This window comes from Spinacia oleracea, chromosome 5, assembly GCF_020520425.1.
Source record: "Spinacia oleracea cultivar Varoflay chromosome 5, BTI_SOV_V1, whole genome shotgun sequence".
Classification (NCBI taxonomy): Eukaryota; Viridiplantae; Streptophyta; class Magnoliopsida; order Caryophyllales; family Amaranthaceae; genus Spinacia; species Spinacia oleracea.
This window is the reverse complement of record NC_079491.1, coordinates 10799954-10822290: the sequence shown is the minus strand read 5'-3', so window position 1 is coordinate 10822290 and position 22337 is coordinate 10799954. Positions and strand designations below refer to the sequence as shown.

At 35.4% G+C, this 22337-nt stretch overlaps 3 protein-coding genes across 7 annotated transcripts; 2 read left to right on the top strand and 1 right to left on the bottom strand.

Moving 5' to 3' along the window:
* Nucleotides 1–2547: 2547 nt before the first annotated feature.
* Nucleotides 2548–5070, top strand: LOC110799534 (expansin-A1). Its single transcript, XM_022004802.2, has 3 exons — nt 2548–3066; nt 3165–3477; nt 4319–5070. The coding sequence occupies exons 1-3, from the start codon at nt 2922–2924 to the stop codon at nt 4620–4622; spliced, it is 762 nt and encodes a 253-aa protein (XP_021860494.1). The 5' UTR covers nt 2548–2921; the 3' UTR covers nt 4623–5070.
* Nucleotides 5071–7156: 2086 nt separating this feature from the next.
* On the top strand, nt 7157–8869 carry LOC110799524 (chlorophyll a-b binding protein 4, chloroplastic). Its single transcript, XM_022004795.2, has 3 exons — nt 7157–7507; nt 8058–8473; nt 8578–8869. Exons 1-3 carry the CDS (start codon nt 7299–7301, stop codon nt 8712–8714), a joined length of 762 nt encoding a protein of 253 aa, XP_021860487.1. The 5' UTR covers nt 7157–7298; the 3' UTR covers nt 8715–8869.
* A 221-nt stretch (nt 8870–9090) lies between these two features.
* LOC110799503 (agamous-like MADS-box protein AGL65) lies at nt 9091–19312 on the bottom strand. Of its 5 annotated transcripts, XM_022004779.2 has the most exons (13): nt 19156–19312; nt 18183–18447; nt 16052–16111; nt 15944–15962; nt 15754–15818; nt 15659–15674; nt 15510–15571; nt 12294–12390; nt 11687–11734; nt 11466–11593; nt 10923–11304; nt 10751–10845; nt 9091–9595 (listed from the first exon to the last, which is right to left on the bottom strand). In XM_022004779.2, exons 2-12 carry the CDS (start codon nt 18365–18367, stop codon nt 10834–10836), a joined length of 1074 nt encoding a protein of 357 aa, XP_021860471.1. In that variant the 5' UTR covers nt 18368–18447; nt 19156–19312; the 3' UTR covers nt 9091–9595; nt 10751–10833. The 5 variants fall into 5 exon arrangements, with proteins under 5 accessions (XP_021860471.1, XP_021860464.1, XP_056683931.1 ...); XM_022004772.2 differs by lacking the exon at nt 10751–10845; XM_056827953.1 differs by lacking the exon at nt 10751–10845 and having other exon boundaries at nt 15659–15671.
* Between the last annotated feature and the right edge of the window lie 3025 nt (nt 19313–22337).

Sequence of the window (22337 nt, the reverse complement as noted above, 5' to 3'; positions counted from 1 at the left end):
AGTTATGCATGTGGACTTGGATTTTGTGTCTCGCAATTCCTAAGCCAAAACGTGACTAGTAGAGTAGTACGTAGGCCGATCATGCATGTTGGGGAGCTCTATAGACTCACACGTTCATCTTAGGCCCCATGACATTAGCTAGCTAGCTTATACTCCCTCCGTCTCGGAATACTCGACCCGGTTTGACCGGCACAGAGTTTAAGGGACTTGAATTGACTTATTTAATTTAATAGGTAGTAAATAGTAATTGATAGTGGGGTATTATTTTAATGTAGTTAGTGGGAGGTGGGTTAAGAGGTGGGGTTGGGGGAGGGTAGGGATTGAATTTTTAATTATTTTTTGTATGGAGTAGGGGTAGGTGGGTTAATAGAGGTGGAGTGAGAAATAATATAATATTGTTAGAATATTTCCATTTTTAGAAACAGGTCAAGTATTAAGGGACGGCCCGATAAGGAAAACAGGTCAAGTATTCCGGGACGGAGGAAGTATGATCGAGTATATATACACTACGTACTTCGTATCGTATAGGCCAACACGAACCGATATCAATACACGTAAAGCCCGAAACAACATACGTAGTAATAAATAACCAAAGATGATGAAATGACGAAACCGTATTAGTGACTTAAGTTGGAATGAAACAATAATGTATGAATTAAGCTAAAACAAAGTCGGAATTGAGTTTGTGGGGGTACGTTACGTTGTTATTTCTTTCATACGTGATACGTACGTGCATGGGGCGGTCATAAAATGAATATATGTTGGAACAGTTGTTGTTACAATAGGGAAGTCACGTTTCATCATATATATCATCTCATGCACAATCTTCTCTACCCAAAAAGCCACACGTACTGCATGTCAATCTATTCAATTCTAAGCCCATCGATGCACGTACGAACTGCTACTCATCAACGCTCATTCATCATTTACTTCTCTAACACTACCTTCTCTACTCTATATACTAGATGACTGGCCGTGCCCGTATTGTATGAGATTGTCTGGATGAGGTTTAATTTGGAGGCCTCACATAAGCCTATATAATTGCTTTATGGAGAATTTGAAGGCCTCACAATAGCACATGACATTCTTATTATTATACAGGATAGGCGGCAAAACCTAATACGACCCCTCAATTCCACCCCTAATGGAATACGGAGTACTATATATACCACGTATAAATCTAGCGAGATTGTGTAAGATTTTAATATGTTGCTCGCATCAACCAATTTATATCTTATTTTAAAAAATTGTGATATACGTCGTAGTCGTTAAACTTATGTGATGCACGGTTATTATCAAATTATTAAAAACAAATTAAGTAAATATCGATGTTATATGCAAAGTTAACCCACAATAAATTTTTTCATTTGAGAATAAGGACAACCCTTTTTGAGGGTAAGCGTAGTTTTTGTAAACACGAGTATAAATTTGTACTTCATGTCATATAAGCCACGTAGTATAACCGGGGCATACGTTCTTTTGGATGCGAATGAGCCTTAAGGGAAATATAAAATTATAAATGGGGGGAAACTAGAAGGATTCGAACCTGAGACTTATCGTATACAGACCATCAGTTTTAACCACTAGCTAGCTAGGCTACGTCTACTTGTATAACCGGGGCACACGTACAAATTTTTTTGTAATTTTAAAACAGAACACTAGCATAGTACTGAATTTACTTTGCTCGAAACTGATCCCAAAATCAAATCCTACCCCATAAATATTTGGCAACAGAAAATACGGCATGGTGATAAAAATCTTATCATTCATGATTTTAAGAAAGTATGGAGTCACTAATGGTATGCTAGAAAAGACAAACAATCGTAACAATAAGAATTGTGGCAACTAGTCCTTGTTTGGGGGGGCCATTCTTCATAACATTAGCTGATACTCCGTATGTGTCTGCATTCAACTTTGTTTCTCTCTTTCTTGAAACGTCCAACGTTACAACCAACGCATCAACTCTCCATATTTTGAAATTGTTGAAACGATAATGTGACTCTTTTATCAAACTTATTGCTCATTTTAGACACAAAATAATTTATACATTGATTTGAGTAATAAATTTATAATTGAATATCCACAAATAATATAAAACCAGCCATCCAAACCGTCCAATATGCATGCAAAATTACTCTTAGGGTTTCAACTATTAATTTAAGCTTTTGGTTGAGTACGTTGGTCCTCGCGCGCCCCTTATCATTGCAGATAAGGCTTCCATGATTGAATGAAGCTACACAATTTTATCGTCAACAAATAATAATAAAAAAAAGATGGTCCACCCCATGCTGCATTCACACTTTAAGCCTAAAGAATTTTTATATGAGGAGGCATGATAGAGTATTAAATTAATCTCAGAATTTCGACCATTAGTTAAAAATTTGGTTAAATTGGTCATCAAGTTTGGATACAAAAAGTGGCCTCCAAATCAGAATTTTATCTCATATATATGACACATTTTTTTTTTAATTAAATATACTAGATTGAGATATGGGAAGAAAAGGAATATGTGTGAATGTATGGTCCAAAAGAAAAAAGCACCCAACACGAAAATTGAAAGAAGACATAACTAACACAACTTAATTAAACATGTGAATTGAAGAAAAAGTGAAAAACACTCCTAATCACACAATATCATCTCTTAATTTAATTTAAATTAATAATAAGGTCATCGGAGTCGTGTAGTCGTGTGTGTTGTTATGGGCTAAGTTCCAAGTTAGCGCCTCTGTAGTCTGTACTCTGTACTCGATCTGTAGTCCAAAAACAGCATGACCCCACACCAGCATAGTGAGCTACTGAGCTCTATTTAACCCCCTTTACTCCGCTCCCATTTTTCCACACCTCACACCTCACACCTCACTTCTCAAAATTCTTTACTTTTCCTTTGCGACTAAATTAATTAAATTAAAGGAACCCAAACCATGTCTCGTGTTGTCCATCTTCTAGTTGTCCTCACCGTCTCCTCACTTGTATTTTACTCTACCATTGCCCATCCTCACGGCGGACATGGTTGGACAGAAGCCCACGCCACCTTTTATGGTGGCGGCGACGCCTCTGGCACCATGGGTAAGTTTGTAATTCTACAATATAACTAGTATAGTTCAAGTTAGTAAGATGGGTTTTAATTTTTGCAATTTGTGTTATTAATTTATGATAATGTTTAGGCGGTGCATGTGGGTACGGAAACTTGTACAGCCAAGGGTACGGCACAAACACAGCCGCGTTGAGCACAGCACTGTTCAACGGAGGGTTAAGCTGCGGCGCGTGCTACGAGATGCGGTGCGTGAATGACGCAAGGTGGTGTCTGCCGGGGTCAATAATTGTGACGGCCACCAATTTCTGCCCACCAAACAATGCGTTGCCAAACAACGCAGGAGGGTGGTGTAATCCTCCTTTAAGGCACTTTGACCTTGCTCAGCCTATTTTCCAGCAAATTGCTCACTACAAGGCTGGAATTGTCCCTATTTCCTTTAGAAGGTTTGTTTATTTAATTATCAACTACCGAGTACTTTACATGGTTTGTTTAATTACTTAATTAATTTCATTTTAACTGTAATTGCTCCCATCCTTTACTTTTCCTCTCTTTAATTAGTTAGACTACATATCTTTTTAACATTATCTTAAAAGGCATGTTTTATTATAATTAAGTCAAAAGATTACTAGTAGTCTCATCTTTTTAGCTAATTTTATGTTACTCTATACTCATACAAGTTTATATTTATGTGAGCAATAATTGTTTCATAAACTTGGCATGCATGTTGCATCATTCATGCATCTAAAAAGTCTCATATGTATATGTACACACCAAACTCCTAATTTCTTTTAAAGGAAACTTGATTGCATATAGAACTTGGCTTAGTCATGATTGAGATTGATTTTTATAATTGAAATTGTGCGATAACATAATTTGTAGAGGTATTTCCTCTATTTGAGAGTTCGATCCACTTATAAACCCAATAACAATTTTACATTAAAACGAACCGACAATAGTTATATAAGCCCAATAGCAATTCCATATTAAAACCAACTGACAATAGTCTTATAAGTCCAATAGCAATTCCACGTTAAAATCAATTGACAATAATAGAAGTAACTTTTCAAGATATTAAGATTAAGATATAAAAAACTTAATTGATTCCATGCATGCTTTTATTATTGCATAAGTGCCTGTCATAAAACTCTCTATCCACCTTGGAAAGGTAACACAAGGCATTTAACCCTAAAATCTAGAACAATTATATTTCAATTCTTTAAAGAAAATGTTAAAGTATAGTAAAGAACAAGGCATTTAATATAATCCTGTGTGGGTGGGGTGCAGGGTACCATGCATGAAGAAAGGAGGAATCAGATTCACAGTGAACGGTCATTCATACTTCAACCTGGTATTAATCACCAACGTTGGAGGTGCAGGGGATGTACATGCAGCTTCCATCAAAGGCTCCAAAACTAATTGGCAATCCATGTCAAGAAACTGGGGTCAAAATTGGCAATCCAACTCTTTTCTCAATGGCCAAAGCCTTTCCTTTAAGGTCACCACCAGCAACGGCCGCACCGTCACCGCTCTCAACGTCGCTCCTCCTACTTGGTCCTTTGGTCAGACTTACACCGGTCCCCAATTTTGACTCTTTTTTACTAGACCATAGTTCACTATAAAGTGTAGTGTTTTTTATTTTATTTTAAATAGTGTGGGGTCCACATTCCACAATAGTAAGGGCTAATTTTATTGTAGCCCTTATTATTAAAAGAAAATAAATGGAATTGGGCTTGGGCTTGTTTTTATCACATAAAGCCCATTTCATTCATTTTAAAAAATTTCAAGTATGGGTCATGGGTTATTATATTTCTGTCCTGGTATTATAATGGGACAGAATTAGGGCAGGGGTGGGCTTTTACCACCCGCCAATTTTCAAATTGGTAATTTAGGTTTGGGTTTAGTGTCTGTTTGTCTGTTGGAGTTGGTGTTTAAGCAAAATCAAGTGTAATCACTGCTTTTGCAGTTAAGATATGTACTTTGTGAGTGTGTTTCAAGTGTTAATTATATATCAAGAGATCTTGTTAGTTGTTATGTTATGATTGAAAGTCATTTACATTATTGTTAATTAATGTGTTTATTGTTATGCATGATTACGAACTACTTTCTTATCTGTCGATGTGCAGTTGTGCACGCCTGCGTGAAGTTCATCTAGCATGTCAATGATTCGAACCCTTCAACCCTAGCATTAAAGTTACCTCGTAAATTTATTTGAACGTCGTAGTGTGTACTATCTCCATTCCATATTGATATTTGATTGTCTATTCATAATTCGTTTCAACCGAGCTAGGAAATCTACCATGTTAGCTTCACTAGAACACTTGTTTACGGTAACAATGAAGTTTGGTTCTAGTAGCAAAGACTGAATAATTGTTCATTATTAATTTATTATAGGTCACTAATTTTCTCATGTTTATAATTTGTAATGCCATAACTCACTCAGACCACAAAGGTGAAGATTAGTTCCTTCTATTACTTCTATAGTATGGTAAAAAAGTGTGTTCAACCCATTAGCTAATATGGTATGGGCTATTGGGCTCAACTATTCTAGAACAATCATGCCAGGCCCAATACTTGATGTCTCATTTTTTTTTGTTTCCCTTTTACCACTCGCTTGGTCTCTCCTTAATACGGAGTACTTTTGTACGTAGTAGTAATTCTTTTTTTTTGAAGATAAGGAAAACAAATTTAGGAGCCTCTCCGGACTAGGGTAACTCCTAAGCAGTCGCTGCTAACAATTGACTCTAACTGAGGACTAGTATAAGGAATGATATGCATAGAATCTACAATAAGATGACCAACATTTGTTACCACTCTGCTGTTGTGTTTGCTTCCCTGAATATATGCTGAATATGAACACTCTTGGATTGCTGAAGGAGGATCTTCATATCATTGACTATAATGTGGAGTTTCCAAGGGATCCTCCAAACCCCTTTAACTAAATAAATAACTAAGAGGTTATCACATTTTATGAATAAATCTGCGATGTTGAGACGTATTGGTTCCTGAATTCCTTTGTGTAACGCCATTGTTTATGCCATAAAAACCTGAGTGGTACCCAAATGAAAAGAGATTGTTGTGTTGAAGTGTTGAAGTGTTGTTGTTGTCTATGATGATGATGCTTGCCGCTGAAGAGTGGGCCTTGCATGAACCGTCGAAATTGAGTTTAAAGGCGCCTTAGGGGGGCGAAAGCCACCTCACCAGGATGGGAGGGGAGGTGGTAGGACCGTAGGAGAGGGTGTGGAGTGATTTGATGGAGGATTAGAGGTATCTCTAAGTTGCTTCGAGTCCAGGATGAGTCTAAACTCCCATTCTTTATGTTCGTTAAAAGCTTTAAAATAGCAACGACATTCCGAGACGGGAGTCCTTGGGCTAAATGAGTGCACTATGTAACCTATGTTTATGCACAGGAGAAGAGAAGAAGAGATAGTGAAGCAACCAGGGCACGTCCTTACACAGACTCCTACCATCGTATTGACCCTGCAACAAGCAATGTGGCACGAGCGATGCTAATTTTCCAGTTTTGTGGAAATATAGGAATAATGACCAAATATAAAACTAGTGAGTTACTCCTTTGTAGCCAATTAGATTTATGATAAAACACTTTTGAGTTTGTATGTGGTCAGTCTCTTGATATAAGAGGACTATTACGGAGTATTCTTTTTGATTTTTTGTGTATGATTATGTTTATATTGCTCGTCTCATATTTGATTGTCTGATATACTTACTAGCTTAATGTCTTTGATAAGAATTTGTATTTTGTATTACACAAATCAATTTATCAAACTCCAAATCCTACCTAATTCTCATCACGATAGGGAGGGACATTAACATATCATCCCAGATATATTATTGTAAGAAAGAAATACAGCCTACCAGATGTCTAATTCTCAATGGTTAACTAAGATTCCAGTTGTGAAAAATCTTCCAACGTGGCATGTAATTGGGACCCATATGATCTATAAAAACCAACAGAAACAAAGCAATAGATATATGGATATGGCATTAGATAAGGATAGCATAAAACAATTCTGATTGGTTAATCTCATAGTCATAAGCCAATCACAGCCGTTGGATTACCCCACCCAAAATAAAATCCAAAATGAGTGTCAATAAACATGAGCCACAAGGCTTTGCATAGAAATGAAAACACAAGGGAGAGTGTAACACATAACAAAGGTGTATCAACTTTGTTACACTCTCTAAACAACCCAATTAAATTTCTTTCAATTTATCCAATAATTTTTATTATTCATAAGGAAAAATAATGGCAGCAGTTACAACACAGGCATCGATCGCCGGATTCCGTCCATGCGCGTCGAAACCGAGGTTTTTGACTGGTGTTCCAGGTAAGCTTAACAAGGAATCAAGTGGTGTTAGGCTACCATCAACTTCATCAACTACTTCTTTCAAGGTTGAAGCTAAGAAGGGTGAGTGGTTGCCTGGTTTGGCTTCTCCTGGCTACCTTACTGGCAGGTAATTACACTTTTATCCCCCTTTTTTTTAATGTAAAATCTTTAACTTATTATTAGTGGATCAATATTTCTAATCCAATAAAAATATAACCATATAGAGTAACAGAGGAATACTAGTTTAGAATGTCCGGAAAAAGTTCCTGGCTTTCCTAAAGAAATTTAAGTGATGATTAATGATTGAGTTTTCTACTATAACCCTTATTTAATTATTTAAATTATGTGATGGGATTCTCACAATTATTATGCACATATTTGTGTAGTATCACATGATCCTATACTTTGTATAGTTATATTTGAGGTTTGAGACAATGTAAGAACTGATGTCGAACTTGGTTAATGTGATTAGCTATGCTAAAATCATGAATGAAACTGAAAATTGAGAATTGAGAATTGAGAATTGTGGCTTTTGTTTAATCACCCCCAATTGATTGAGATGGAGAAAAGCAAATGACATTTTAGTGAAGTAAAACAGACCTTTATGTATAAATTATCTACTAATTGTAAAGAGAAGTTGACACTTTTCTTTGTGTACCATATTATGAACCATACAGTCTTCCAGGAGACAATGGATTTGATCCCTTGGCATTAGCAGAGGACCCAGAAAACTTGAGGTGGTTTGTGCAAGCCGAGCTGGTGAATGGGCGGTGGGCGATGCTTGGTGTTGCCGGAATGTTGCTACCGGAGGTGTTCACAAGTATCGGAATCATTGACGTACCAAAATGGTATGATGCAGGGAAATCAGAGTACTTCGCATCATCATCAACCTTGTTTGTGATTGAATTCATCTTGTTCCATTATGTTGAGATAAGAAGATGGCAAGACATTAAGAACCCTGGTTGTGTTAACCAAGACCCTATTTTCAAGCAATACAGTTTGCCTCCTAATGAATGTGGTTACCCTGGTGGCATATTTAACCCTCTCAACTTTGCACCTACTACTGAGGCCAAGGAGAAAGAGCTTGCTAATGGTAATTACTAATTAGTTAACCTTAATTACAATCTGCAACTCTTTTTCTTTTCTTTAATTACCTCTTACTGATTTTTACTGTGTTTTTTTGTTGTAATTTGGCAGGGAGATTGGCTATGTTGGCATTCTTAGGGTTCATTGTGCAACACAATGTGACTGGAAAGGGGCCTTTTGACAACCTTCAGCAGCATCTATCAGACCCATGGCACAACACCATTATCCAGACATTTGGTGGTAACTAAGTCCAACTCCACTACTAGATGGAAACACTGTTATCATAGTTCTTTTGTAACAATCAAATCTTTTGTGGACTATATAATATTGATCTTATCTGGTAATTATTCAAGGGTTTTCAATGTACAGGACAACTAAAGTTGGCACTTTCTGTTTTTCTAAATCTTAGCTTTCCTGATATCAATTTCATTATTCTCATGAGCAACACTAACATTCTTTTGACAACCAATTTGAATTTGGCCCGACCTCAACCAAAACTGAATAACCAAACACCAGTTGAGTTAACCCGAACTGACCCTGACAGTTCCATATACTTGTCCTGATACTGACACTGAGTTAGCTGTAACTGTAAGATTAAAAGGGTTTAAATTTAAGAAGTACGCGTAGAGAAGAACAATATCATACTTGTGTATTGCATTATGCCAATATCCTTTATCAGCTAGAAAGAATAAATTGAATCTGTAGTTCAGAGTATAAATTTAAGATTACAGTAAAACTCTGCAGAGTGCAGGATTCTAATTTTACAGGATCAGTCACTAGAAACCTTCAGCAAAATTTCCCAGATGATGGGAGGATAAAAAAAAAATGGGATGAAAGGGGGAAAAATTCCCTATTCACAGTTGACTTTCTTTGTATTTTTTGTAAAGAATGTGCTACATGTATCCACCTATACTTTCTATACATTATACTATACAGAAATTGTTACGGTAAGCCGAACAACCCACCAAATCAGACATCCTAAAATGCGTTATCTCAGAACATAAGATTTGATTAGTTGAGCTTTTATGCTACTACAGTTGACCTTCATTGCGGATTTAAGCTTCTGCTACTAAGCGTCCTATCCTTCGTGGCTATTGTGGAGGAGCCAGTACCTCAATCATAAATTAGGCTGCAGCAAGGAAAAAACAGTATTTAGTTGATGAGCATCATGTTTCATGTAGACACTAAACACAGACATGTACAGCAGATAAAACTTTTGAACAACAACATCGAAGCCTTGATCCCAATGATGGGGGTCGTCTACATGAACCAAGACTTCATCTCCTGTAACCATGATTCCATTCCCTTCTATTGACCGTAATATGCTCCTGTAAACCCAAATTCTTCATATCCTTCTAATCTCCTTCCATCCAAGTCATCTTTAACATGTATACTACTCTCTCCATCCCAAAATTATAGTTCTGTTTGACTAAAAACACGGATTTTAAGAAAAGTAAAATATAGTGTGTAGGAAATTGAAATATGATGATTAATTTGTATTAGAAAGTAGAATATAATACATGTAAAAAGGAATAAAGTACATGGAGAAGGAGAATATAGTATATGGGAAGGTTTTCAATATTTTTTTTTGGGTCCCAAATGAGGTTAATATGGAAAATATTTTATGTTCAAATAAGGAAACAAGACTGTAATTATGGGACGCCCGATTTGAATGCAGGACTATAATTTTGGGACGGAGGGAGTAGTATATATAATTATGTATGTGCGTATACTAATGTTGGGATTTTTTACCCCTTCACCATGATATGGTAAGATGATATCAAGCAGTTATTGAACTCTTAATCAAGATATCCCAGTAAGATGCAAATCATCATGTAGATTACTGATGATATAGAGGACAAGATCATGAATCATGACAGAACTTTTTTATCCTCTGCTTATGGAATGACTAATCAATTCAAAGACAAGGAAATTAGGATACAAGGGGGTGGAGGTATAGTTTGAAGGGGAGGGAGATCAGGATCCTTTTTTATCAGCGAACCAGATCCTTCTAGATGTTAGAAAAAGTTGGACTAAAAAAGCAAGCAAGAGTTTAAGCCAAAACAAAGGGTCTAAAGAGAAAGAAATGTGATCAACATATTAAATGGAATCAATGAATGGCAGCCTTTCCCCTGTGGTCTTTAGTGAAAAACCAGATAACATGATTTTCACAGAATGACAAGACAGCATAGTAATTTGAAGCGACTTTGGAAACCCAGAATAAATAACAGTAACCTGCTTTCAGGAAAAAGGATGAACAGAAAGGAACTTTATGAGGACAAACCAGAGAGCCACATGACAGCAATTGAGCTCCAAGAAAGTTCTTAAGACCGCATTATCGTACACCACTAAAAGCATTAAACTCTTTTAACATGAAACCTAAAAAAGAATGGCAAAGATCAAGATAACAGACATGGAATCAACAAACACAACATCAGATGCTATTGAGAACCAACCTGTGGGTATGAATTTTCATTGAACATAGGAATGGGACATTGCAAAGCAGCAGGAACCCATGGTTGAGGTCTTGTATCATACATAGTCCTAGGCATATCAAAATGACCAGGAATTTGGTATTCCACTGGATTGCCTTGAAAATTGATTCCATTATCTGGCATCACTTTCTTCTCCTCAGGCAGACTTATATTTCCGTATGGGGAGTATGGATATTGCTCACCAATTTGAACTCCCATGCATGCATTATTAGTCAGCTCATTTAAGCTACTACACTCCTGTCTTGTGTTCTCACATTGTCTGGCATTATCCATTTCTATTTTGACATCGCCGTAGTATCCAGAATATCCAGAAAGAGAAGCATCGCTGGTGCACTTCATATCTCTAAATAAACATCGATAAAGTAGCACAGACGTGAGTTTATTGAAAGAAAAAGGCAGAAGAGAATACTGCTGCTGTTAAAAGAATTAATCATGTTATTTATTTTACAACACAGTTCTGCATAATAATAATATCAAGGCATTGGGGAAATAGGATGTTTTCACCTGTGAGACAAAAAGTTTGGCTCCTCAGACAACAACATTTGTTGATTCTCATTACTCGAAAGCCATGATAATGGCTGACATTCTTGTATACCACCCATCATTAACGGCATATGCATCCCATTCTGGAACTGGATTATGAGCACTGGTTATATAATCATTCAATTTAAAAGAAAGTATGCCAGCAAGGAATAGAGTGATTATCATCTAATGTATATATGTACCTGGTTACTGCAGTCTAGAGACAGAAGTTGGTGTTTTCCAATATTATCCTGTTAGGTGAATACCAAGCATTAGTTCCTAATGAATATCATCAGTCAGTTTATAGGATTTTTGTTATGCCTTAATCCACGAGATTAGCAGTAACTCAGTATCTTAAAACATATTTAGGGCCTTTCCTTTTTAACATTCTAATCATCTCTTTACCACCAATAAGAATGAACTTCTGCAACTATTTTCTAGCACAGTGTCCATGTATACTAAGAATAGGATACCTTCAATCATAACTTCACTCCACCTTCCACCAAGAATTAAAAATGTAAAGCAATTATAATGCTCCCTTCGTCCTAGAGTTAGCTTACCATTTTACCAGTTTGGCATGCATTGTTGTTAAGTTAACATACCACTTTTGGCACTTCGTTCTCTCTACTATATCTCTTAAGTTGGAAGTTGGAACCCACACCCACCCTTATTTCTCTCTCTACTTCTCCCTCCTTATTCTCCATGCTCTAGAGAAATGTAAAATTAGCTTTAAGACAGAAGTCGTAGTATAATTCAGAAATGATGAGGTAAAGTAAATCGACAGCAAATTCAGGGGCAACATATTTATACCTTGTGTAAGCGAATCTGGTTAAGTGATTCCTTCAAGGAGTTTTCCATCTGCTGAAGATGCTCGACATTGTCTATCTTATCAGGATTACTCCAACAGCTGTTCAAAAGAATTACCAATAAAAAAGTTATGGACTTGAAACTAAGCTCAATGTACTCATAAATCATAATGCATTTGTTAACAGTAAGGCGATATTATTAAATTGACTATCATTATGGTGTGCGCATTCAAACTTGTTGGTACAATTAAGGCTCACAGACTCTATATCTTTTCCATTATAATATTATTAATATGGCAATTATATGGTGCAACAAAGAGTATAGCATACCAGTACTTACTATTGTTGATGATTTCTCTAGGTCAACTTGGGTAAACCTGCTAAGACTAAAATCTGATGCCTACATGGCTATTAGAAAGTTTGTCTTGTTTGCTAAAAATCATTTTGATGCAAGTGTTAAGACAATAAGATCAGATAATGCTCTTGAGTTCCAAGATGATAAATGCACAAATATTTAGGAATCTTGGCATTGTTCATCAGACCTCATGTGTGGAAAGACCAAAGATCCCAACAGAATGGAAGAGTTGAAAGGAGACATAGGAAAGCTGGTTTGGCATTGAAATATTGGGGTGATTGTATGCTTACAGCAACAGACATAATCAACAGGCTCCCTACACCCATTCTAGGAAATGTCTCACCCTACGAAAAGTTGCATATCACGAAACCTGAGTACATCACATGAGAACATTTGGTTGTTTGGCTTTTGCCTACAATCCTGCAACTCATAAAGATAAATTCTCAGCTAGGGGAGTACCATGTGTGTTCATGGGTTATCCTTAGTCTCAAAAGGGTTACAAGCTGCTCAACTTGGAAACAAAACAAGGATTCGTCTCTAGGGATGTGATATTCTTTGAGCACATCTTCCCATTCAACAACAGTGATCCAAACATAACCTATCAGTCACCTATGCCTATAGATATGCCTGCAGTTGCACCAGTGCTAGATACTAAAGTCATATACCAAGAAAGTGACTCAGATGATATAATGCTGACAATACTGAAGAAACAATGCAGTCACCAAAGACAGTCAGATGATGTTGGTCAAATTCTCAGAAGAACCAACACATCACAACAACCACCTGGTTGGTTTGCTGGATTTCAACACAATGCAGAGGCTACTCATAGAACCTCAACTCAGAAATACAGGAAGAATTTGCAGCATTTCTGAGTAATATGACCCAAGTACAAGACCCAGCTAGTTTCAGTGAAACAATTCAACATGAAAGTTGGATTGAGTCCAGGAATGAAGAGTTGAAGGCCTTGGAAAGCAACAATAGTTGGACCTTGGCTGACCTGCCTTAAGGAAAAAGGGCAATAGGCTGCACGTGGCTCTATAAGACAATACAATCCTAATGGGTCAATAGAAAGGCACAAAGCTAGATTGGTGATTCTAGGGAGTAAACAAAGGTTTGGAATAGACTACGAGGCAACATTTGCACCAGTTGCAAAAATGACAACTGTAAGGTCCTTATTGGCAATTGCTGCAATGGAAAATTTGTTTTTGAGTCAAATGGATGTAAAAAAAATGCTTTTTACATCGGGACTTACTTGAAGATGTCTATATTACTCTCCCTGCTGGCTACATTGGATATGGGAAAGGAATAGACATCACAGAAGTAGGAAGTGTAAGGAGAGTATGCAAACTGCAAAAGTCCCTTTACGGACTAAAATAGGCACCTAGACAGTGGTTTGCATAGCTCTCATCTGCATTAAAAGCCTTCAACTTTTGTCGACTGATTACTCCCTATTCACTAAATGGTCAAAGAAAGATTTGCGACAGTGTTGGTGTATGTAGATTACCTACTCATAGCAGGCAACAATGAAGACTTAATAAAAAGAGGTCAAACAGTTCCTGTCAACAAGTTTTCACATGAAAGATCTACGAAACATCAGATAATTTTTGGGAATAAAAATTGACAGAATTGGGCAAGGATTCTTTCTATCTCAAAAGAAATATGCTCAACTCATGCTAAAAGAGTATGGCATGCAAAGTTCTAAACCTCTCAAGCTGCCAATTGACCCTATGGTGAAGCTAACTCATGACAAGGGTGATGATCTACACACTATCACTACTTATCAAAGGCTAGTTGGCAAGTTGATATACTTGACCATAACTAGACCTGACAATAACTTTGTTGTGCACACATTGAGTAAGTTTATGCATAAACCTACTAACGCTCACCTGCAAGCAGCAAAGAGAGTGCTAAGATACCTACACGGAAGCACAGGGCAAGGAACTCTCCGAGCATCTAACTCTGCTAACTGCATTTTGTGACAGTGATTGGGCTGGTTGTCACATATCTAGAAGATCTACTACTGGTTTATGGTGCATCCATCCTGCTAGAGTGCTAGGGTCCTCTCCTATCTCCTGGAAGTCCATAAAACAAGTTGTGGCTAGAAGCACAGAGGCAGAATATAGGGCCATGGCCTTAACCATTTGTGAAGTAACCTGGATATCTAAGTTTCTTAAAGACTTAAACCTTAAAAACCTACCTAGTATTGTTCTAAAATGTGATAACAAGGCTGCGCTAGCCATTGCTGCAAACCCTGTGAAGCATGAAAGAGCGAAGATGTAGAGATTGATTTTCACTTTATCAGGGATAAAGTTACAGATGGCACTGTGCAACCTCAATATATACCATCTGAGCATTAACTGGCTGATATACTCACTAAGTCTCTACTGCGTCAGATGTCCAAGTTAGCAGCCTCCTCTACTACACTGCTAGCTTGAGGGGGAGTGTTGAAGAATGATGATCATACAGATCATATGAAGCATGCTCAGCAAATCAGTCCAAGAATAAATCAGCAACTTCCTAGAATTTCCCTAGTCTTTTTCTTCTTTGCTAGCCGTTAATGTAGCTGTCCTATCAGCAGATTTGCTAGTTGTCCTTTAGGCGTACTAGGGTGGCATCATTAACAATGATGTCACCGAATGATTAGCTATGAGAAGTGTGTGATTGTGAGTGCACAATGCTTCATACTACTCCTGCTATAAATGTAATAAAGGCAGAAAATGTAATTTATCAGATTTAATATAACAGTTTTCTTCCCTTCTCTCAAATATTATTGCTCTAAGTGTTGCTTTCATTTTACTCTTCAGTTTCTGGTGGAAAATGCTTAGAAAACAACAATACTTGAACAATTAAATGCTAAAGGTGCACCTCAGTCGCTTGTGCGCTTCTGAAATCTGTGCTTGCAATAGTCCCACTTGGTTAGCCAGGTCCTATTAAAATAATGAGCAACTTAAGCACAGAGAAAGAACTAGGTATCATGTAAATCATTCATCAACTGAATCAGCAACCAATCATACCTCAGCCGTTTGACTACTGCAAGAGAAAACATATAATCAGATCTTTTCAAGTTTTGCCTTTCTAATGAAGATACATCAAATTAATGATTGCATACCTTGAAGCAACAAAGTCTTCTATATTTACATCATGGTCACACTTCTTAAAAGTTTTCTTTAGTGCCTACCCATTGAAGAAGGAAAAGCAACAAAAAGAAATAACTTAGCACAAATTCAAAGCATCATGATAGTCAATCTTTAACACGAGAGACAATTAGATAACAAAACTTGTCGAAAGAGTTTGCTTACTTCAAGACTCTCCAATTTCCTGTTGCAACAAACAAAGCTAACATTTAGAAACGGTTTTCAAATCAAAAACTAAAAAATGGTGATGATCTTGCATAAATTTATTCAAACCTTTTTGCCCTTTCTTGTGGAGTTAATTGAGCAAACTTGGTGATGACTTGTTCGAGGTTGCTGAAAATGCATACAGGCACAACAGTTCAGAATTTTAAAAACATATACTTCGTAGATACAATATGCTTTGACAATATCAGCTGATTGCATTCTACAAGATTTGTTATTTCAAAAGGCTCAGCTATATGCTTGCAATCTACACAATTTGTTATTAGCTACAGGACTGTATAAAGTTTCGGTTGTTAAAATGTTAATCTAGAAAAATCTAAATCTAGAATGTACTATACAAAAATCTAGTAGTAAAGTGTGTAGAAAAATCTAGCCAAAATAATGTCTAGAATTTACTTAAGAAATATCTAATCAAGAAGAATCTAGAAAAATGACAAGTATAGAAAAATCTAGGCACTAGTATACAACCACTATAAATCGGTTGTATTTGCATAAGTTTAGGGATGAGCTAATCAAGAGAGCTTCCACACAAAATATGAGGGGTAGAGACGAGTGTTCTGCCAAAGCAAATGGTTGTACAATTCTTATTAATGTAATCGATGCAATTTTGTTATATTATCAGGTCAATTCAAAACTTCCGCGTGCGTCCTCAAATTTCTATCATGGTATCAGAGCCGAAAAAGTGATTACAACTAAATTGAAGACCGAAGACCTCAAGACGTGAAGGGTTACAAGATTTGAAGAAAATATGGAAAAGAAAATAGGTAAGTTCTAAATCTAAAATTTCTTAAAGAAGATAACAAATATGGGAAAATTAAACTAGAAGAAATTTATGGAGGAAAATAGAGGAAAATAAAAGTTGATAATAAAAATGAGAAATGATGGAAAAAGATGAAAGAAGAAAATATGTTTTGAAGAGTAGATTGGAGACAAAAAAAATAAGAAAAAAAGGAAGAAAAACAAAATTCACAAAGAGAAATTTGGAGTTTGCTAATGACATGAGCATTAGCAGTGCTAGGTGGTGACATGAGCACCACAACAAAAGATAAATCGGGAGAAAGACACTGGAGCAAGTTGGTAACAAGGGTACCAACACACAGAGTTGAAAATCTGCAAGATGTGAAGAACAAAATTGTTGGGGATGGTTGGTGATATGAGCACAAATAACAAAAGGATACCAACGAGAAGATGATCAAGACTAATAAAACGTATCGAGAAGATGAAGGTTGGTAACACGGGTGCCAACATTGCAACTCAATAATTCATATCGATTGGTGGTTGGTGACAAGTGCACCAACGAGATTTTTGAAAGATAAACATTTTAGAGTACAAGATTTTTTCAAGATTATAGGGAGTGTTAAAATGTTAATCTAGAAAAATCTAAATCTAGAATGTACTATACAAAAATCTAGTAGTAAAGTGTGTAGAAAAATCTAACTAAAACAATGTATAGAATTTCCTTCAGAAATATCAATATCTAGTCAAGAAGAATCTAGATAAATGACAAGTATGGAAAAATCTAGGCACTAGTATACAACCACTATAAATAGGTTGTATTTGCATAAGTTTAGGGATGAGCTAATTAAGAGGGCTCCCACACAAAATATGACACAAAATATGAGGGGTAGAAACAAGTTTTCTGCCAAAGCAAATATTGTTGTACATTTCTTATTAATGTAATCAATGATAACAATGCAATTTTGTTATATTATCAGGTCCATCAAAACTTCCACGTGCGTCCTCAAATTTCTATCATCGGTCAAGTAAGCAGTTCAACCTTCACAAGTCAAAGCGTCTTCCTAACAACTTAAAAGCAATCTTCTACAAAGTGGTGAATGGCATTGTCACAAAGATCGTATAGGATGCACAAGAGACTAACTAGTACAAGTTTCACTCAAGTGCTTATATTTAACCAAACAACTATTGTTTTCTAGTTTCGTAATCGTCCTTTCTAATAAGGTCGCTAATCAAGTTTCAGATATTTACTCGTTCATAATATAAAACATGATTACGTATGCATTCTCATATTTTTCAACTCTTATTATCACAACATTAATACATCATAAATTCATAATGCATTGATGCAAAGAAAACCCAAACAAAATAATAATCAATGCATTGATGCAAAGAAAACCCAAACAAAATAATAATCATTCACAAGATGTTAGCAATAAAACTATACCTACGCTCTCCAAGGAACAACGTCGACTTCCCTGTGGGAGAGAACATGAGCAGAACAATGTCAATGTCACATAAAATAGCCAGCTCTCTAGCTTTCTTTATGATTCCGGTACGCCGTTTTGAATAAGTCACTTGACGATTGCTACTACTTTCCAATCTCTTAATCTTCAATTTAACCCTTCCCATCCTTCAAACTGATCACCAAACGCTCTCCGGCCACAACCACCTCCGGCCAATCAAATTCGCACCTTCTTTTATTACGCATCCTTAAGAATTCAAACTTGGCAAAATTAGCATGAATTCCCAACACAATGTACCACAATATAACAAAACAACCCACAAATTTCATGAGGTAAACAACTCTAATGAACATCTATAAATTGGTTAAAGTCTCGGGGATTGTACCACCCTCTACAATACTCCATTACATATTGCATAGATGATTTGACAATTGATTTATCATTCGCGTATCATAATTACTGATTGTTAAAATGATTGAAATTACAAATGTCGAAAACCTAGATGAAATTAACCTAAGACAGAGAAAACCCAGAAAGGAAAATTAACAAAAAAAAGTTAAAAAAAGAAAGAATAAAAAAAATAGGAGATTACCATAGGAAGAAAGATAGATAGCCAAAAAAAGGGAAAACCCAGAAAAAGGGGAAGAGAAAGAAAAATTAGAAACCCAAAAATGGTATAGATAATAATGTAATGTGATATATCAAAAGATAGGGGAAGGGATGACGATGAGGATGAAGATGGGGAAAAAGAAAGGAGGAGAGAGAAAATGAAGGTGGTAAAGGCAGAGCTGTGATTACGGGGCAGGAGAATCGGGGGTGTGAGAAAGTGTATGCGCTGGGGGTAAGAGTGAAACAGGGAGATTGGAGAAGGAGATGCAGTTGGACAAGGAGAGGAAGAGAGAGATGCATTGTATATACCCATTTCTATGATTCCTTATTCAATTTTCGAAGTACCTGTTCATCGTCGTCAATTGCCGATTTTCCCGGAGAAACATTCGCCCTGCTCTGCTCCTACATTCCTGTACATATATAACACGTCGGTGTGTATCAGTGTATCTGTGTATGTAGTGAGCTAAAGCGAGTTGCAAAGACTTGTACGAGTAAAGGTCCTTTTTTTTTCTTTTTTTTTTTAATTTAAATACTACGTATTCCCCGTGTCCCAAAATTACAGTCTTATATTTTAAATTAAGCATCCTATAATTATAGTCATGTGTTCTTATTTGAATATAAAATGCTTCTCATATTACCCTCATTTTGGATCACACAAAAAAATATTTTATTCCTTTTTACATGTACTATATTCCACTTTCTCATACAAATTAATCATCAGTTTACTACTTCCTCCATTCCACAATAGATGTATCGTTTCTCATTTGCGCACTATTCATCAATCAACTTTGACAATCATTTTTTCACTGTTGTGTAAGAAAAAACGTAGTCAAGTGAGATCTTGTTAAATTCGTATTAATGCAAGGATTCCAAATATCAACTTTTTATAATTTTTACTTATACACATTTAGAGATATTAATGTTCAAAGAAGCGTATTGGCATACGTGCAAATAGAAATGATGCATCCTTTGCGGAACGGAGGAAGTATATTTCAATTTATAAACGAGTCCATGTGTTCATAAACGAGTCTGGATCTTGGTCCAATACTTTTAGACCCAAACCCGGTCCATATCCGACCCATAGACCCATTTAATTAATAAAATAATAAATATATTAATTTAACTTATTTTTAGGCACATTTTTTACATAATATTGTATGGAAAGTAATTTATAATAACTTATGATATTTTATACACGAATATGATGAAAAATTATGGCCAGATTAATGGTCCAGAAAATAATTTAGTGACAAAAAAAAATTAATAAAAAATCAAGACTCATTTCGTACCCATTTTAGATCCAAGACCCGCCAGACCCATTTGATTCGGGTAAGAGTCTGAATTTTTCAGACCCAATGAATCTGGGTCGTGTTTGGATCCATAAAATATATGGGTCTGTGTCTCACTGGACCTGTCCCAAACCCGGCCCATGCCCATCCCTAATCATCAATGAATTAACTTTCTCTGCAAAATTAAAATATATCCCCAAACTCTCTCAACGAGAGAGATAAAACCCAATAAATTGGCAGAGATAACCTAATAAATTGGTAAAAAGACCTCCAACAGGGAGAAAATGGAGTTAAATTCAGTTAAATTCAACGTATTATTATTATTATTATTATTATTATTATTATTATTATTATTATTATTATTATTCTTATTATTTACTATTATTACATACTCCTTTATAACTTACTAGTCTTATATGCACGCGAAGCGTGCGAGATTACATATTATCTCTATTCTATAATAGAATAGTACTATGTATCCCTCTTATTTCGTATCACCTCTAATGCGCCCTTGTTAGAAAATAAACTTTCTCTCTCTGATTTGTATATTTTAATTTGATTATGAACGACTCGAGGGATGACTACCATCGAAAAGAAAGAAAAATTATCAGCGAAATGTGATCAACCAATATATAAAAAAATGAACCATATAGAATTTTTACATTCTTTTTGTTTGACAACCGAATACGAAGTACAATATTATAAGCTCTCACAATATCAAATGGGGATTGTAAAATAAAATTGTGTAAAATCATGCATGAAGCTTTAATTTTTCGAATATTTATCTTCCGACCCTTTTTAATTTAAATTTGACTGATAGATTATACACATATTTAGTATATTATTCTCTATATCATATTTAGCCATATATATTATTAGACGATATTTCCTGGTTGATGAGAATGACATAAGTCAACATATTTACAAACTAATCTACGTAATTATAGGTTACGGAGTATAACTTAGGTAACGTCTAATCACCTATCTAATTACATGAGATACGGAAGGATTACAAATTCTGACATATTGACATTAATGGTTATATTTATGGGGTATTTTCATTAATAGCTATGCTTAAATAACATAGAGGGTAGTTTAGTAAAATCCTAAAGGGACACCAAAAGCGTGATTACTAAAATAACCCTCTCCTCTTGACTTATATAATAGAGATTATTTACTATTGATTTATTATTAATTTATATATTTTATTATTATTATTATTTAGTAATTAATTAAGTATTTTTAATTATTTATTATTCAGTTACTTCCTCCACTTTTTTAAATAATTGCACCAATTAAATTTCAGCACTATTCTCATATTCTTATATACGGAATAGTTATTTTTTTTGTGATTTGTATGTAAGAAAAAATATATTCATTAGGGATATTGTTCATTCGTCTCGAAATGTACTTTCAAATTATCAAAATTTTATAAATTTTTCAAATGTATAATGAGAGATATTAGTGGTTAAAATAGTGCATTGGCAAGCGTAAAATCTCAGATGGTGCAATTATAAAAAAAATGGAGGAAATTAATTATGGAGTAATTTTATTATTTATTATATTATATATTATATATTATTATATTATATAATATATAATATATATTATATAGTACTCCGTATATAGTATTTATTATTTATTGTTCGATATCAATCCAGTAATACGAGTAGTATTCAATTAAGTTAAGTTAAGTTCAGTTCAGTTCAGCTCAAATGAGCAATGTCTTAGTATTTTGAAGTTGTTCAACTTCATTATTTCAAGTCCGTTCAAAATACCACCACATTGATTCTGATATCCTATAGGTGGTCCAATTTGTACAACAAGTTCATCACTATCAATGGTAGTAGGGTAAGAAAATCCAAGAAAACTGGTGTACCCAAGACCCTCTTACTCAAAGTCGTTAGGTCTAAGCTTTCAAAAATTGTCCATGAATTAACATATACGTTGAAATACACCCCACCCAAATTCTTACTAATGTTATCACAAAAGTAAAACCTGATAAGATATCGAAACCCCAGACCGATATCAAACTTCCATGTTATATTAAAATTGTCACTAGGATTATCCAGAATTTGTATCCGTCTACAACTACCATACACTGCCAATGGTGCGTGGCCTTTTGTTGCCAGACTTGCCACACCACTACTTTCGGGATCATTATTGTAGCTGGCAAATGGCCCTCCCATATTTACTCAGAACAAAGTTTCAAAAGCTCTATGTAGTATGAAGGTTTCA